At 37.1% G+C, this 17,321-nt stretch overlaps 1 protein-coding gene across 3 annotated transcripts in view; it reads left to right on the top strand.

The window, feature by feature from the left end:
• Positions 1-17,321, top strand: part of SYT1 (synaptotagmin 1) — a 543,714-nt gene that overhangs the window by 333,498 nt on the left and 192,895 nt on the right. For all 3 annotated transcript variants that reach the window (XM_044229383.1, XM_044229381.1, XM_044229382.1), the window contains one exon: positions 5,159-5,341. In XM_044229383.1, coding sequence (XP_044085318.1) covers positions 5,176-5,341 — 166 coding nt within the window. In that variant the 5' untranslated portion in view covers positions 5,159-5,175. The remainder of the gene's footprint in view (positions 1-5,158; positions 5,342-17,321) is intronic.

Here is a 17,321-nt window from a genome sequence, read left to right as displayed (position 1 = left end):
TTATGGACCTAGAAACAGACATAATTAAAGTCCTACTAGAAGAATATAAGGGACAAAGGGAAGTTGTCATGGCAACCAAAAATCCTGATTTTCCTCATTTTATACCACAAAAGTATTAACTTCTATGATACCTTAATATTTTTTCTACACTGTATTTTAACCGGTGGCCATTTTGTACACTGTATTTGCTAAATGTGTAACTAAATCATTACTTCCTACAATTTAGCTTTTTACACTATATTTTAAAGTATGTTTTTGAAAATCTGGCACTAGGAAATTAAACTCTTTCTGCAAGACCATTTTTCTTAAGAGCAAACAGTGCTAAAGGTTTTTTTCTTTGTATAAATTAAAATATGTAAACATACAGGAAAAAAAAATGAATATTCTACCACAAGTTTAACATTTTAAATGTTTCTTTCCAACCTCTTTTATACAGGAGTTTTTATTTAGAAAAATTGGACATACTTTATTTAATGTTTCATACTTTGTTTTTTTCATCTAACACTCTAATGTATTTCTAGGTTTGCAAATATTTACTGTTAAGATCATTTTAGTAACTTCATTTAATGGATTACCATTATCTAAAATGTCTGTTAGTTTCTGCTCTTCTGACAAATAAATTACAATAAACTTCTGTAAACTGTTTATACACTTCAGATTAATTCTTTCTTGTTAATTCCTAGAAAAAAGAATGAGCTTTTCTATAGCTTTTTATATGTCCTATTACTTTGGCTACCATGAAGTATTTTCTACTCTACGGTCTTACCCAACTGCTCGCTTTTCTGAACTCTTCCCTTCACATCTACTTTTAGTCGCATTTACAAATGAATATATATTAATTAGTTCATTGTTATTTTAACTTTCAGGTTTTGGCTATTTGTAAAATTGTAAAATTAAACACTTTTTATCTGTCAGGAAGATGTATATTTCTTTGAGAATTGCTTGCTCATTTCATTCGTGCTAAACTTTCTCCTACAGGGGAATTTTATTCAATATTATTTCTCTTGACATACCTCAAGAGGCCAAATTCCACTTTAACCAATTCAATGACTACCCCTCTAAAATTAAGCAATCTGTTTCCCATTGGCAAGAAGACTTGTGTTTTCCATTTACTGGTAAATCAATTCAAAAGAAAATCATATCTTTCCAATACTGATTTAACTGTTTAATAATAGACCAGTATTATTATGAGAGAAGACCGGTAGAAAGAACCTTGAATTAGGCTAAATCTTCGTTGGACAAATCATTTAACCTCTCCGCAACCCAGTTTATCCTGTAAAATAAGACCAAGTTGCCTTTCAAGGTTGTGATGAGAACTGAGAGTATTATGCCAAGGACAGTATTTTGGCACACAGTGGGTTAATAAGTGGCATCTTTAGTTTTCGTTAGCCCCATTAATTTTTATTGTATCTTCCCAAGTCCTTTCTATGGTGGTTTTCCAAACTGTGGATCTCAACCATTAGAGGATGGTGAAAAAAGTGTATACAATTTGGGGGTACAACTAGAATTTTTAGTGAGAAAAGCTAAGTATATCAGAATATTTCATACATAATGAAGACAAGCATTTTTTCTATCAAGTTTTTGTTCCATTTAGAACATCTAGGTGGTGAGATGTTGATATGAGATATCAGATATCAGATATCAGATACATATCCTGTATGCTGGCGAACCATGTAAAATGTAGTTCTTATTATGGGTTATAGTAAAAAACTCCTTTGAAAATCACAATTTTATTGGATACTTGTCTCACAGTGTGTGAGTCCCTAACACTACAGCAGCTAAGACATCCATGTTCAAATCCCAACTCTACTAATTATTACTGTCTGACTCTGAACCAAATCATAACCTCTGTAGACCTTAGTCTCCTCACCATTAAATGGGTGGTAATTATACCTTTCATGGGAGTGTCATGGGAACTCTAGGTTTTCATACATCTAAACCACTTAGTGGGCATCAATAACGTTTGGCTGTTATTTTATCAAGACTTGGGTAGACCATAAATTTTTTCTGAATAAGCAATCAATGTTATATAAAAGAATATAAGGTTATCACATTAGGCAGAACCAAATAATTAGATAGCTTTTCCATCTACAAAATGATGGAAAATAAGAAATCAGCATCTTATTTCCACAAATATACATTCAAGGGCCATGTCACTGTTCTTAGTTTTGCTATTTACAAACAGCATCATCTCTCAAAATATAAAGGACAAAGAAGATAATATTAAATAAACTATTAGTCTTTCTTTTTCAGTATATTAGATCCTTAATTGCTCATTATATTTTTGTCTTTTATGAAAGACTTTAATTTCACAGTGGTATACATTAACTAAAAGGAGCACTGTCTCTAGAATCTTTCCTTGATTTAAAAATATCAGAAATGATACAGATAATACTATCATGGACCAGTAAGAGCCAAAGTTTATAGCTTTGTTTTGATAAAACACTTGTAAAGCATACCTTCGACTACAGAGGATTGTTTTTGGAAATTACAGAAACATTTGTTGCCTCTTTTAAAAAATGTACTGAGTAAACTTCAAGTCCATCTTCCAGATGTTGAGGCTTCTAAATAGCCTTTCAGATCATTCAATTTGTATGTTGAAATTTTTTCTATTCCATTATAAGCTGAGGGAACATGAAAATATTTAACAACCTGAGTGGCAAAGTGCCCAACCATCCCGGGGCACAAAGGCTAGAAACAATTGTGTAGCCATTTTGAGGTAGCAGTTGATAGGTCCAGATAACCAGCAACAGGGTCCCACTTCCAGAACAGGACCAAAATTGAGTGGAAACATAATTAGACAGCATAGTTTTAATTTAATGATGTTACTGTTGTATATAGGTATTTGTATTTAATGCAATACTTTCTTTTAAATCCTACAGTAAACCATGATCCCTCAAATATCCTCAACCAACCTGTGGAGATAAGTAATAAGGCATATCATATCTAGTGATTCTCATAGCCAAGGACCAAATTCAGTTTTTGAATACATACATACTAATACTTCATACATATGGATGTGTTTGTGTATGTATGTGTATATAATTTTAGTCCTGTTGACGCGCATGAAATATAGAAGTTACGGTATGATCAGTATCGAAGCTTCTCCTAAGTTATGCGAACAGAACTCCAGTTTTCTGCAGGCAAACAGATCCTAAGCTAAATAGAATCTAAAAAATCATGAAAATCTTTTAGAAAGTGACCTTGAGTTGGAGAAATACAATTTTCCACAACCTGGAAAATTCTGGGTTGCCAAGTATTCCTAAGGAGGAGAGGCGGGAGGACTGAGTCAATTGATCGACACATAGAAAGCTAAATTCATTGCATAGATTATCTCATTACATGCTCAAAAACATCATGTCTTTGGTATGACCACTCTCACCTTACAAATGAAGAAACTAAAGAACAAAGAAGATTTAAGCCCACATCTGTCTGATTTTCCCCTTTCAGGTTCTATTAGTAGCTACTAGCAGCAAATTAAAAGCTTTAAAAAGAGACTATATTATAAAATGAAAATTGATTATATGTGTGTATTATTAGCTTCAGCCCTCATCTCCTTTCAAGAGATCCAGAAATCTCTGGATTTTGATTCAAATTCTAATAATAATAATTCCACACATCTGAGATTATTCTGCTTTCAAGTGTACTTCCACTAAATATTTTAAGTATGCATAATTAACTCACAAAAAAATTTTAATTTTATAAAAATCCTTTGTCTGTTTGCTGGTTATCTCCATTTCTTTGCAAATCATAGGTCCATCAACTTTCCTGCTGAGACTGTGAAGTTTCTTTTGCCCAGACATGTTTGTATTTATCTATTTCTGCCCCAAATCCTGTTCCCTTTCTTATGAGCACTGCCTGAAATCTTAAGTCATACAGTAAAATTAATTAGGAAAGTCCAGGTTGGGAGAAGGGGGGTGGGGTTATGGACTTTGGGGAGGGTATGTGCTTTGGTGAGTGCTGTGAAGTGTGTAAACCTGGCCAATTCACAGACCTATACCCCTGGGGATAAAAATATATTATATGTTTATAAAAAATAAAAAATTTTAAAAAAATTAGGAAAGTCCAGAGTATGTTTAGGTTGGAGAATAGGACTTCAAGCCTACCTCTTCAGATTACCTTCTTTACATTTATAGAACACTTCACATACTGAGAAAAATCTAGGCAGGGCAGGTTGCTTCTACATATTTTGGAAGGCAGATAAATGAAGAGGTCAGATGCCTTGTCAGAATCCATTTAGCTATGAAGAGGACTCGAACTGAGGTCTTCTGCATTCAAGGGCTTAGATTTTTTTTCATTGGCTATCTCAAGGATTAAATGGGTTTTTGTTTTTAAACACTTTGGAGGTAAACACTTAAAATCAGAATAATTCAATAATATAATCAAATAGAATAAACTGAAATGATTTGACAGGCAGGCAGGTTTCATCATCAGTTGCTTGATGTATATAGTCAATCTTGCCACATTTACAGTGGCTCCCAACATTTTTCCAGCAAGACAAGGGAACTACTGGTCACAGTATTGTCCACAGTAAATGTCAAAAAGATTAAAAAAAACAAAAAAACAAAAAAAACACAGCAAAGGAAATGCACCATCAATAAATGAGATTCAAGAACTAACTCCTCTTTGACATTCATGACATCTTATAGTATCAATGTCATAACAGCGTGACTTACAACCATCTTAAAATTCACTAATATTTTGATGCATGCTATCATTCATCAACATTTTCAATATAAATATTTTATCTTTCTTTCCTCTTATAAGACACAAACGTTGAGAGCACAGAGCATGTATGTTCTCAGCAACTGCTTCATCATCCACAGTCCTGTAACATATGGATTAGAAATCACATCTGCACAGTAAATACTCGACGGTATAAACAGCTAATAGATTTGAAAGCTCCCACGTTATTGTTAGGAGAGGGTTTTCAGGATGTACGCCTGGTCTTACCTTCTGGAAAAGACTCTCCATGGTGGTTCCATAAATACTTTATGAACCAACATAAAGTAATATGCTAATGCTGGACTAGTTACCCAGGGAACAGGTGCACCCCCTGATGTGTCTCATCTCTGGTGTACCTTTGATGTGAGATCAGTTAAGCCATTCTGAATTGTTCTTTTATTTATTTATTTATTTTGCTTCCCTCCCCTGTTAGATTCACCTGCACCTAAAATGGTGAGCGAGAGTCATCATGAGGCACTGGCCGCCCCGCCAGTCACTACTGTTGCAACCGTTCTCCCCCATAACGCCACAGAGCCAGCCAGTCCTGGGGAAGGAAAGGAAGATGCCTTTTCCAAGCTGAAGGAGAAGTTTATGAATGAGCTGCATAAAATTCCACGTGAGTACGACTACATATGGTCGGTTGGTAGGGTCAAAAGAAATGCTTGAAAATGGCCTTACCCACTGCGGGGGAAAAGGCAGAATTTCTCTTGACATACTATAAACGTACATTTTTTTAAATTCTTGGCATGGTAACATTCCAATAAGAAGATGGAATATTAGAAATAGAATTTTTTAAATCTTTAAGTATACTTTATATCTCAAAGCCCTGTTTATTTAAAAAAAAATTGTATCTTGTGTTTAATGCAGGTAGGTATTTTTTTTAATGTCTGTTTTTCTCTAGAATATTCATGTTAATGCATTGTGTCGTATGTTTTAAATTTATATTTATGAAATTATTCCACTGTATAGATTATTCCTAAGCAATAGCTAAAATGTACTTTCCTGATATTGCAAGCTTGGTTTCCTTTCACTTATTAATATTTCAAAGTTTCTGCACAGTTTTTCTTTGTCCTCGGGAAAACAACCACCTCTACCTAAGTACATGTGTATGAGGGCAGCTCTAGTTCTACCAGCAACGTTTAAATCTGAAACCATAGGTTGGTCTGTTTATTCAGATTTGAACACTTCTGATAAACTAGAGAGTTTTTCAGATGCAGGAAAAGTACATTTTGGGCCTCACGAGGCTTATATTCTAGTGAAAAAAGTAACAAAGCAATAAAGATGCAAATATATACAGTAAGTCATGCAGTAAGAGATGATATAAGAGAAACTAAAGACAATGAAATCAGAGAGGGAGACAAACCGTAAGAGACTCCGAATCATAGCAAACAAACTGAGGGTTGCTGGAGGAGCGGGGGGGGGGGGGGGGTGGATCAATGCATGATGGACATTAAGGAGGGCACACGATGTAATGAGCATCAAGTCTTATAGAAATCTGATGAATCACAGACCTCTACCTCTGAAACTAATAATCTACTATATGTTATTTAATTGAAGTTAAATAAAGATAGTTTTTAAAGAAAGAAACTAAAGAGGAGTAAGTTGAATATAGAAGGGCATAGAGGGAAAAACATTATTTTTTAGGATGATCAGGGCTGGTTTCTTTTGTAAGGAATGAAGGGAATGGAGGAGGAAGTTTTAAATTCCAATATTTTAGTTTTAAATTTTAGTTTTAATTTTAATTCTGGGAATTCCAGACAAAGCCCCTTAGGCAAAAATCTGCTTGGAACAGCAAGGAGCCCAGGGAACTTTAGTAGAATGAATGAGGTGAGGGGTGGCAGAAGGTGAATTTGGACTTGTAACATAGGCCCCATCATGTGAGGCCATGTGCATTAGTCTAAGAACTTGGATTTTACTATGAGTGAAATAAAACGACTTTGTAGAGTTTTGAGCAGGGGTGTCCCATGATCTGACTCAGGTTTTTTTTAAAGATCACTCTAGCAACTGTGTTGAAAACGAGCTCCAGAAAGTCAAGGGCAGAAGATAAAGCAGAATGTTGCAGTAATCCAGATGAGAGATTTATCAATTTATAAGAAAATTATTCTGTAAGGACATTGAGAAAGCAAGAGAAAAAAAAATACACAGAATCAATTTCGTGTCTGTTAGTGACTAACGATTTGTTGATCGGTCTACTTTTAACAAATTCAAGTTCATCTGAGAGACACTCTCAGTATAGTGGCCAGTAATTATCCTTCTCGCAGGAAGATCCATAATCTAGAGGAGGTAGAGATGGACCAATAGATGGAGCCCTAGGATGGGAAATCCAAGTTCTTTTTCCTGCTCTGCTACAAGGTTGATGGAGGATCCCGGTGCTACTGATGAAACTTGGAGGTTGTAATGACAAGGCACAAACCAAAATTCATATGCGGGGCGGGGGGGAGTGGGTGAACTCTCACTTGAATATTTTATCAGCATGATTGCTTTATGAGAAATGAGCTAGCAGAGAAAGAAAGAACATCAAATAAAATGCATATTCTGCTTGATCTGCAATACTACCTTCTCTAGAATAAACCCCATGAGAGGCATGGCACTGGTACTAACTACGGGACTGAACGTTCTGCATACATCCACATAACTCATTCTCTCTTCTCTTTTCGGCTTTGTGCAAATGTCATCCTCTTAGTTAAGGACTTCCCCAACCGTGCTGCTTAAAATGATAACTCATTCATCCCACCCCATCTTTGCAGGAAGTTCCTGTCCTCACCCTTGCTCTATTTCTCACCGTATTATTTTGCATCGTGCTGCAGATGGTGCTCCTTATTATTTGTTTTTAAATTGCTCTGGATCCCTCCGAAATAATGTAAGCTCTCTGGAGAGCAAGGAGTTGGGTCTCTTCTTTGCACAGCTAAATCCCAGGCAGTGCCTGGTACATATGAGGCCTCCATGTCTACTTCCTGCATAAATGCATGACTGAATGTCTATTTAACTTACATCCTGAACCACCCTCTTCAACTTTGAGGCCTGAAGATGCTGAAAAATTAGAGCCTATTAAGAATCTTTAATTTTTAACATTAAGAATCATTTCAGAGCTTGACTGAGTCATTCACACTGAAAAAAGCAAATTGTTTCCATCCTTGCAGTGATACCTCCATGTTTTACCCTTTCCCACTTAGAGACAGCCATCATGTGCATTATATTTCCCTCCAGTTTAGCAGCAAGAAAACAGTCAGCTGGAAAACAAAAATTAGGAAATGCTCCCTTAGTTTCTTTCTTTCCTTGGCTAATTTCATTTCCTCCCAAGCCACTGTTCCACTCTCTTGTCCCATTCTTCTGCAGTGGTCCTGAGACCAGGTATCTCGTCTGTTCCTCCATGGAGGTTTGCTTTTAATCAGCAACCTAAAGTAATAGAATGTCAGAGGATCTGGGCAACACCTACAAAAATACCATATTTCTTAATCTCTCCTTGACTTAATAGAAAGAAACAAGCCCACTAACCAAATCTTAAAACAGTACACTAAATTAGAGTTAGAAAAACTTACCATAAACACAGCTGTATAGTTTCATTAAAAATGTGTAAGGGCATATTTTACCCTTTTGTTTTAATCCACCACAATTTTTACTGTCTGTGTAATTGAAATTTCTAATGGGATTTATGCGCCAGGAGCAACACTAAGCATAAATAAAACACATCCCGCAAATCAAATTCCTTTAGGAGCCTATGTTATATAAAGGTTATCACTTTTGACTTGGCATAATACAGTGTGACGCTAATGACAGGTAACAAATTAGAATATTAATTGATTTCAGTCTCTGAACTAAATCTCGGCTATCTGGCAGATGTGGTGTTTTTTTTTTTTTGCAAAATTGATAGCAAACAGCTTTAGTCTGTCACTTGAAATTCCCACTTGTGAGAAGAGAGGTGTCACAATGGCAAGGAGTAGGCATGTCATTAGTTGGGTAATCTACACGGTCCAGCAAGGAACATATTCAAACCAAATTGCCTGATGATATCATCCGTAACACCATGGGGCTTAAAAAGAGGGAAGAAAAGGAAATGGTAAATGCTGAGCATTTTTATCTTTCAATTCATTCTGCACACCGTTATCTAAATGAAGCAGACAAGGTTTTTCAGGATGTTTCTTTATTTTGCAACTTTGATTTTAATATGACTAGGGCCATGGTTGGTTTGTAAAGCGTGAACTCATGTCATCCAAAGAGCTGTGATTAAGGTTTTGATATTCATGAGCTTCTTCAAGTAGAGTGTCCCTTTCCTTGAGCACAGCAGAAAATCAAAGAGCCAGAACCTGTCTCTTAGTCCGGAGTAAGAGTGGACGAAGGGTAGTTGTATAATTCGTGCAGAAATGCCATTAGATAGTTTAACAGAGGGATTAAAAATGCAAGCTCTGGACACAGACTACATGGGTTCAAATCTAAGCTCCACCGTGTACCAGCTCTGTTCATCTTTCTGTGTATGAGTTTCTTCCTGTATAAAGTAAGGACAAAGATGGTATCTCCACCACAGGGTTGTTGGGTAAAGGGAGCAGGGCATTTAAAGGGCTTCATAGAGTATCTGGCACAGAGTAAGCATTCTATAAATGTTAGTTAGTATTAAACTCGAGCTGTCACTTTAACAAATCTATTTCCATTTTAGAAAAGCCATCTACTCAGGTCAGACAGAAACCCGAATTATGAAAATACCAAAAACTTTGCAGCCTACTATATGCACATTGCAGTCTCTAAACCCACTCCAATGATGTCTGATCTAGCAAAGGTGAATTCCCTCATGGTGTTTCCTTTCCCTATTATCACCTCCAATTTTCCTTTTTCTTTTTTAAATAACTTCTATAATTTCACTCTCTTGCTCCTTCATTCCTTTTGGCCCACACATATGCTCATGGTTCTCGTATCTGAAAGTGCCTAGCAAAAATTCAACACACAGTTAAGTGCTCAGGAAATGTTCCATTTTCTTCTTTCCTGCACTAAACTTTTCTTCTGCTTACTTTACCCCTCTGTCAAGCTACCATTATATCTTCTTCCTTCATATGTACACCAAAATTTATTGAAAAACATAACCTTGACCCAGATATCTCTTTCTTTAACTCCCATGAACAACTCAACTCCTTCCATTCTTATTTCCATTCTGCATGTGCCATTGAAGTTGTTTTCACTGGAATCACCAGCTACTTCTTGATGTTATAAAGGTTATGATCCACCTTCACTCAGTCAAATATTTCTGTATTATTATCGCTATTAGCCACCATCATCTGAAACTCTTGATTTCCAGGACTCTGCTTTTTCTCCTCTTCCTTCTCCGTCCATCCCTACACTCTTTCACTGGCTGGTCCTCCTCTTTCATTGTCTTTTCTCCTCTCACATGGAAGAGGATCCAGGATTACATTTTTTTTTTTTAAGATTTTATTTATTTGTTTGAGAGAGAGACAACATGAGCAAGGAGAAGGTCAGAGGGAGATGCAGACTCCCCATGGAGCTGGGAGCCTGATGCGGGACTTGATCCTGGGACTCCAGGATCATGACCTGAGCTGAAGGCAGTCGCTTAACCAACTGAGCCATCCAGGCGCCCCAGGATTACATTTTTAACCCTGTTCCATTTTTTGTTAGTTTGTTTGTTTTTCCAACATGTTCTCTCTGGGTGATCTCATTCACCTAGTCTTTCAAGTAAGAACTCTATCCATCATTCTTGCCTCCCTGATCCAGTTCACCTTCACTCCTATACCTGCAATTCATTACAGTCCTGTTAATTGTGCTCATGAAAAACCTCTCCAACCCAGCCAGCATTCACATTCCAGTGTTTTCTCTAATGCTCTTCTCTCTTCCCGGACTCCCTTCCGCCCTTAACACAGACACATTTTTTATCAGATGTTATCACTTGGAATGGAAGTTTCCTCATTTCCCAAAGCAGAATTACTTGAGTCTTCCTCCAACCTTCTAAAGCCCTTCATGAAAATCTTTATCTTGGTTATTCAGTTTTGTCTGGGGCCTCTACTCCTCATGAAAATGTAAATTCCTCAGAGACAGGAACCATTCCTTCCACATACTTATATTTACCATACTTTGAAAGTGCCTGACCCATGCCAGAAACTGTATAGATAGTTTCCCGTTGCAAACACTATTATACCAAACATTATACCCAATGCTCTTTGTGCCATGCTTGGAGAAACTGATCTAGGCAGTCTTGGTTTTCACAACATTTTAGCCAAGGATCCCTTTGTTTGAATGAAAATTATAGAAGCCTCTATTTCTAATATCAATAAAGCAAATCGAGGTGCTGTGGTGAGTTCAAAGTGTCTTCCTTACCCACCACCTCCCAAGATTCTCTCCCATGGGCAGCAACCAAAACCCCTGGCTGAGGGGGAACACTGAAAGCCGTGACTTGGAAAACTAATAGGGAAAGCCATGTCAGCCTTCCCAGCAACACCAGTGAAACTCAACCCCCAGTAGTGATAGATAGGTAGTTAAATAGGCATAAGCCTATCGGTGATGCAAAATGCAGTCCAATTACTCATCTTCCCTCATCTGACTGCCAAATGGACAGAAGGTCATTGTTGCGGGTCCTGTCACTGCTTTCTGTTAATGTCATGAATGTAACGTTAATGCCAGAAGACCATTTCAAGATCAAATGAAGAGAATCCTTAGGAACAGACAGGAATCCGTGACATGTGAATAACAGTAATTACTGTAGTGATAGCCAGCTTCGCGACCCTCATTTTACACATGAGAAAGCTCAGGCTCAGTCAGGTAAGTAATTTGTTCAAAGCAGCTACACATGGAGCAAGCTGTAGGTACGGGAGTATCAGGAAAAATCTCGAAATTTATAAATTTGCACGAACAGACTATCACTAAGGCTGCAAATCAACTCCACCATTCCTTATCACCACTAAGACTAAAACTATTAGGGTCTCATGTGCCTATATGAGGTGTTTGCCTCTTCATAGGTTTTAAAAGACTGAATACTTGGAACACAAATTTAATACTAATTCAGAGTTTCTCATTGGATTTAAAGTAGATACTTGTTCACTTCATGCTTCTGCATTTCTTTTCTTGCACTCAGTGCCAAGTTAGTAACTCACTACTAGGTAAGGACTAACCTTAGATTTTGTTTCATTCTATCAATGAACTCTGTGTATGACTCAGCTTCTGTGATCATCTGTTGACTCAGTTCTTCCTCAGGCTTCAGAAAAACAGTGGCCAAAATATTAAGTGTTATTATTCATTGTTAGCTTCTAGTCAATTGAAATAGCTCTAAGAAAAAAAAAAATTACAATACTGATGAGTGTTATTTTCAGAGCAAAGTAAGTCCTTTATAATACTGAGTGACTTCATCAATGCAACGCTAAAGGAATTGATTTAGGACAAGGACACTTAGAGATAAAAGGGTTGCAATTCATCACAGCACAATGTAGTAATTTGTGCTTATAGTCAAACATTTTTCATTAAATCTTAATTTATTTCATCATCTTTTTAAGTCTAATTCTGGTTCAAAACATAGAAAATACCTGCGTGTATATATAAATACAGACAGAGAAATATTTAAGAGCTACCATTAGTAAAAACTTAATCATTTAGTGTGAAGTCTGTTTGGTTTTTAGTAGAGTTGGCATTGTCTCTGGCTAGATATTCTGATATTCATTGGGCAATTTTTAGTGTGCTTAAAAATGGGTAAGAGGAATGGCAACTGGCATTTAAAGATCATGGGCTTAGGAGCCTACAAATCTTGTAATGTGTGAGACGGTTTCACACAATGAAAAATATTCCCACATTCCACACGATTTTCAAAATTTCCGTAAGACATGCATTTAGAAGAAAACTCTGTTTATAATTGTCTAAGCCTAGAACTATTTGACAAAAAATGTGGCTATACTGTATTTCTGCATGGTTCTAATATAACCTGAACATTCTAGCTTTTATTGTAATGTTCACCCAAACTCTGACTTTATTTTCTCCTAATTTTTTAAAATCTTGATTGTCTTACTTCTCTAACTCCAAAATCCCTTCTTGCATTGCAAGCATTTGATTATTTCAAATAATCAAACTAGAAGACTAGTGTCGTTACACCTGAAGATTTTTATACTGAAATGTAAATTATTTCATTATACACTGTTTTCTTATTTTCCCTTTTTATTATACTTACCACATTTTCTTGATTTGTAAAAATTATATACATAGACCTGTTGTATTATTTATACTTGAGAGTAAGGGGAATATTATAAACTATTTGTTATAAATTGGGACATTGTGTGTAATACGGATTTGTAAAGAACAGGTCTGCAAAATGATTCTATCAACAGCCTATTTTTGATGTGGAAACATTAAAAGAATATGCTACTGATATTTCAGGAAAGTTGTTTAAATGTGTCCTTGAATTGTGTTTCCCTCTTGGAAGCCTATTATGCAGAAAATTCCCCCAAGAAGTTCATGTCTTTCAACTGAACTAGTGTTGAGGGATTTTATAAATTTCCAAAACACTGGTAACACAGAGTAACGGTGAGCACATAAAGCCACCAAGTGAATTAAGATCTCAGTTAAGTTTCTCAACCTCATTTAGCTATATTCCATTAGCATTTCAAAGACATTAAGTAAATACACCTAAGGACAAAGAAGGGGAGTGGATATTTTGGCCACACATTAAAAATAGCTCAGGAATTACCTTGCTGAAATTCTTTACAAATATACAAATATATTTTAAAATAGCTTTGAATGTCTACCCCTTGCCACATAGCATTTGCATGTCAAAATACAGGTTGCATTTTCACAAGAGGAAGCCTGATTGCAAATGCAAATCTATAAAGAAAACAGCCGAGAAAGAGAAGCTGGGAGACCATGGCTTTCTCCTTTACTCTGAATGACTCCGCAGATCTTTTATGGCATGATGGACAGGTTTATGCCAGTTTCTATTAAATCGGACAAAGAATTTAGAAGCAGAAACCAGCAGGAAAATATATGATGTACTATTATATTTTTAACACTTGACTTTATTTTTTTGTTCTGATTTTCATGGAGGAGAAAACTATTATAAAGGATTTAAACTTGGTATCTTCAGATCCCACATGCCTCCCCAGCCTGCCTTTTAAGTGAATTTAGAGAAGTTTGAAATAAAAATTAAGATGCTATTGGCCCATTTAAAGCTTTCCTCACCAAACACTTTGAATGAAACTGCTGTCCTGACAGAATTTCAAATCCACTTAAACCTTTTTTTTTCTTTTTCGAGCTCTTTGTACACACAGAAGTTAAAAAGAAAAGCTGGGTGAGGGGTGCGTCAGTGGTAGACTATAAATAATAGAAATATAGTTGCCTTAGTAAATATAGAATGTACTGAAAGTAATGTGGACCTGTCCATTGAAATTTAGAAAAGATCCAGAATCTCTGTGTAGTAAACCTTAACTGACAGAGTTATATTGCTCATTGCCTTGAAAGTAAATTTTATAATTCCTTTTCAGAAGGATTTGGATCCAATTCTATAAAATCAGTAAACCATTACGGTGATTAGAAACATTGTTATAACCATGTAAATATTACTCCTTATTTTCTTTAATACACTCCGGAACCCCTCTCGTGTTAATACCTTGTCCAGGATACTACGCAAATCACTCAGAGACTCTGACCCAGTGTTAGTAACTAACCCAAGTTGGGACAGCATTGCTTGCTGTGATTCAAGGCCAGAGTATAAGTTCTGGAGTTAGTCTGTCTGGGTTCAGAATGGTGGTTCTGCTTTACTACTATATGACCTTGGGCAAATCATTTTACCTTTTTTTTTTTTTAATTTAATTTTTTATTTATTTTTAGCATAACAGTATTCATTGTTTTTGCACCACACCCAGTGCTCCATGCAATCCGGTCCCTCTATAATACCCACCACCTGGTACCCCGACCTCCCACCCCCGCCCCTTCAAAACCCTCAGATTGTTTTTCAGAGTCCATAGTCTCTCATGGTTCACCTCCCCTTCCAATTTCCCCCAACTCCCTTTTCCTCTCTATCTCCCCATGTCCTCCATGCCCTTTGTTATGCTCCACAAATAAGTGAAACCATATGATAATTGTCTTTCTCTGCTTGACTTATTTCACTCAGCATAATCTCTTCCAGTCCTGACCATGTTGCTACAAAAGTTGGGTATTCGTCCTTTCTGATGGAGGCACAATACTCCATAATGTATATGCACCACATCTTCCTTATCCATTCGTCCGTTGAAAGGCATCTTGGTTCTTTCCACAGTTTGGTGACCGTGGCCATTGCTGCTATAAACATTGGGGTACAGATGGCCCTTCTTTTCACGACATCTGTATCGAAAAACAGTCTGAGGGGTTTGAAGTGGCGGGGGGGTGGGAGGTTGGGGTACCAGGTGGTGGGTATTATAGAGGGCACGGCTTGCATGGAGCACTGGGTGTGGTGAAAAAATAATGAATAATGTTTTTCTGAAAATAAATAAATTGGAAAAAAAAAAAAATAAGCTGCAACTGTGAGAAAAAAAACTACAAAATTTTTCCCAAGGTCCTAAAGTAAGAGAGATAAAGAGACAATGATCCTAACAGAAAATGACTTTGCTTTGAAAAGATGAAGCTCTTTCCAAATTAATGAAGAGTTTCAATATAATTCTAATCAAAACTTCAATAAGATTATCTGTTGGTGCAGCCTCTTTGGAGAACAGTGTGGAGATTCCTCAAGGAATTAAAAATAGAGCTTCCCTATGACCCTGCAATTGCACTCCTGGGTATTTACCCCAAAGATACAGATGTCGTGAAAAATCTTTTTACCTTTAAGTAAAATATGTATAATAATGATTCTCCTCTAGCTCAAAAGATCCTAGATATTCATATTCTCAAGTAAAGGGCTTCCACTCATAGATACAGAAGGAAGACTGGTGGCTGCCGGCAGCAGGGAGTTGGGGGGATGGGTGAAATTGGGAGGCAGGGGGTCAAGAGGTACAAACTTCCAGTCATAAGATAAGTAAGTCCTAGAGCTACAACACAGAGCAGTGACTATAGTCACTACTGTATTGTATACTGGAAAGTTGCTAAGAAAGTAGACCTTCAAAGTTTTCATCACAAGGAAAACAATTGTAACTATGTTACAATTGTAACTATGTAACTATGTGTAGGGACGGATATTAACCAGACTTCATGGTGGTCATCATTTTGCTACACAAATACCAAGTCATTATATCATACACCTGAGAGGAATGTTCTATGTCAATTATACCTCTGTTTAGAAAAGAAGAAAGAAGGATGGGAGGGAGGGACTTCCAAAGGGATCTTACTGGAAAGGAGCAATAGCCATCATCAAAGGTAAAATGGACCATTACCCTGGATTAAGGATAGGTTACCTGCAAGGGCCGTTTTGTTCTGCCCTCAGCCACACAGCACTACACACTCACCTTTTCTCTTCCACCCTCTCTTTTTATTTTTCTCTTTTCTTCCTCAACCTTTCTTTAACTTTGTCATTTCCTGTTCTGTTTTCTATCCCTTTTGCCTGGGCTGAATAAAAATGTTCCCTGTTGGGCTGGAGGCAGCCCAGGCCCATTCAGTGCTAAGATACAGGCAGCTGCCATGTTGGTCCTCAGGGTAAATGGTTCTCTCCAGAAGTATTTTTATTCAAGTGGAGATCTGGGTTTTAGCTTCATCTTTTCATTTTAAAGATAATATGTTGCATTGGCATGCCCAAGAAACAGGACAGACTCTTTTCTTAGGACTATTGCTCCGTAACACAAACCAGTTTCTTGGGCTTTCATGGAGAGTTGAAAGACAACTTTAAGTGTTGTGTTTCAGCACCTTTTCCAGAAATGGGTACTTTTGTAAGGTCTGCTTGGGTAAATTTCGTGGTTACACCTTATCAGCTACACAAAACAGTGCAGTTTAGTTTCTCAGCTACTCCTGGTGCCAACAATGCCGCAAGAGTGAAGACATTGTGAAGTGGTGCCTCAAAATGGCCTTGTCCACCATCTTCTGCCCACACTAACTGGAACAGTGCCCTGTCACCTCCCCTTTCAAGAGCTGCTGGCATCCATCTACCTTCTAACTCCATATCTGCTACTGGGACTCTAATGCAATTTACCTGGCTGCTTTCCAGGCCTAATCAGTAGAGATCTGTTTTCACTGTTTTACAGTAAGTCAGCTTCAGCTCTCACAGTGTCAATCTGTTTTTTTTTTTTTTTTACAGTGGTTGTGTTATTAACATCTTGCCAGTGATGTAGGAGAGTTCCAATTGCTCTGTATCCTGGAAGTTTGTACCCTTTGACCAGTATGTCCCCACTTCCTCTATCTGGCAAGGTTTTTCTTTTTCTTTTTTCTTTTTTTTTTTTTTTTTTTATTTATTTGTCAGAGAGAGAGGGAGAGAGAGCGAGCACAGGCAGACAGAGAGGCAGGCAGAGGCAGAGGGAGAAGCAGGCTCCCTGCTGAGCAAGGAGCCCGATGTGGGACTCGATCCCAGGACGCTGGGATCATGACCTGAGCCGAAGGCAGCTGCTTAACCAACTGAGCCACCCAGGCGTCCCTGGCAAGGTTTTTCTTAAAAGGACACCCAAAAGCATTAACTATAAAGAAAAAGGTAGTAAAATCAACTTCTTCCAAAAAAAAGATTTTTTTGC

This window comes from Neovison vison, chromosome 12 (genome assembly GCF_020171115.1).
Source record: "Neovison vison isolate M4711 chromosome 12, ASM_NN_V1, whole genome shotgun sequence".
NCBI lineage: Eukaryota > Metazoa > Chordata > Mammalia > Carnivora > Mustelidae > Neogale > Neogale vison.
This window is presented reverse-complemented; position numbering and strand designations above follow the sequence as displayed.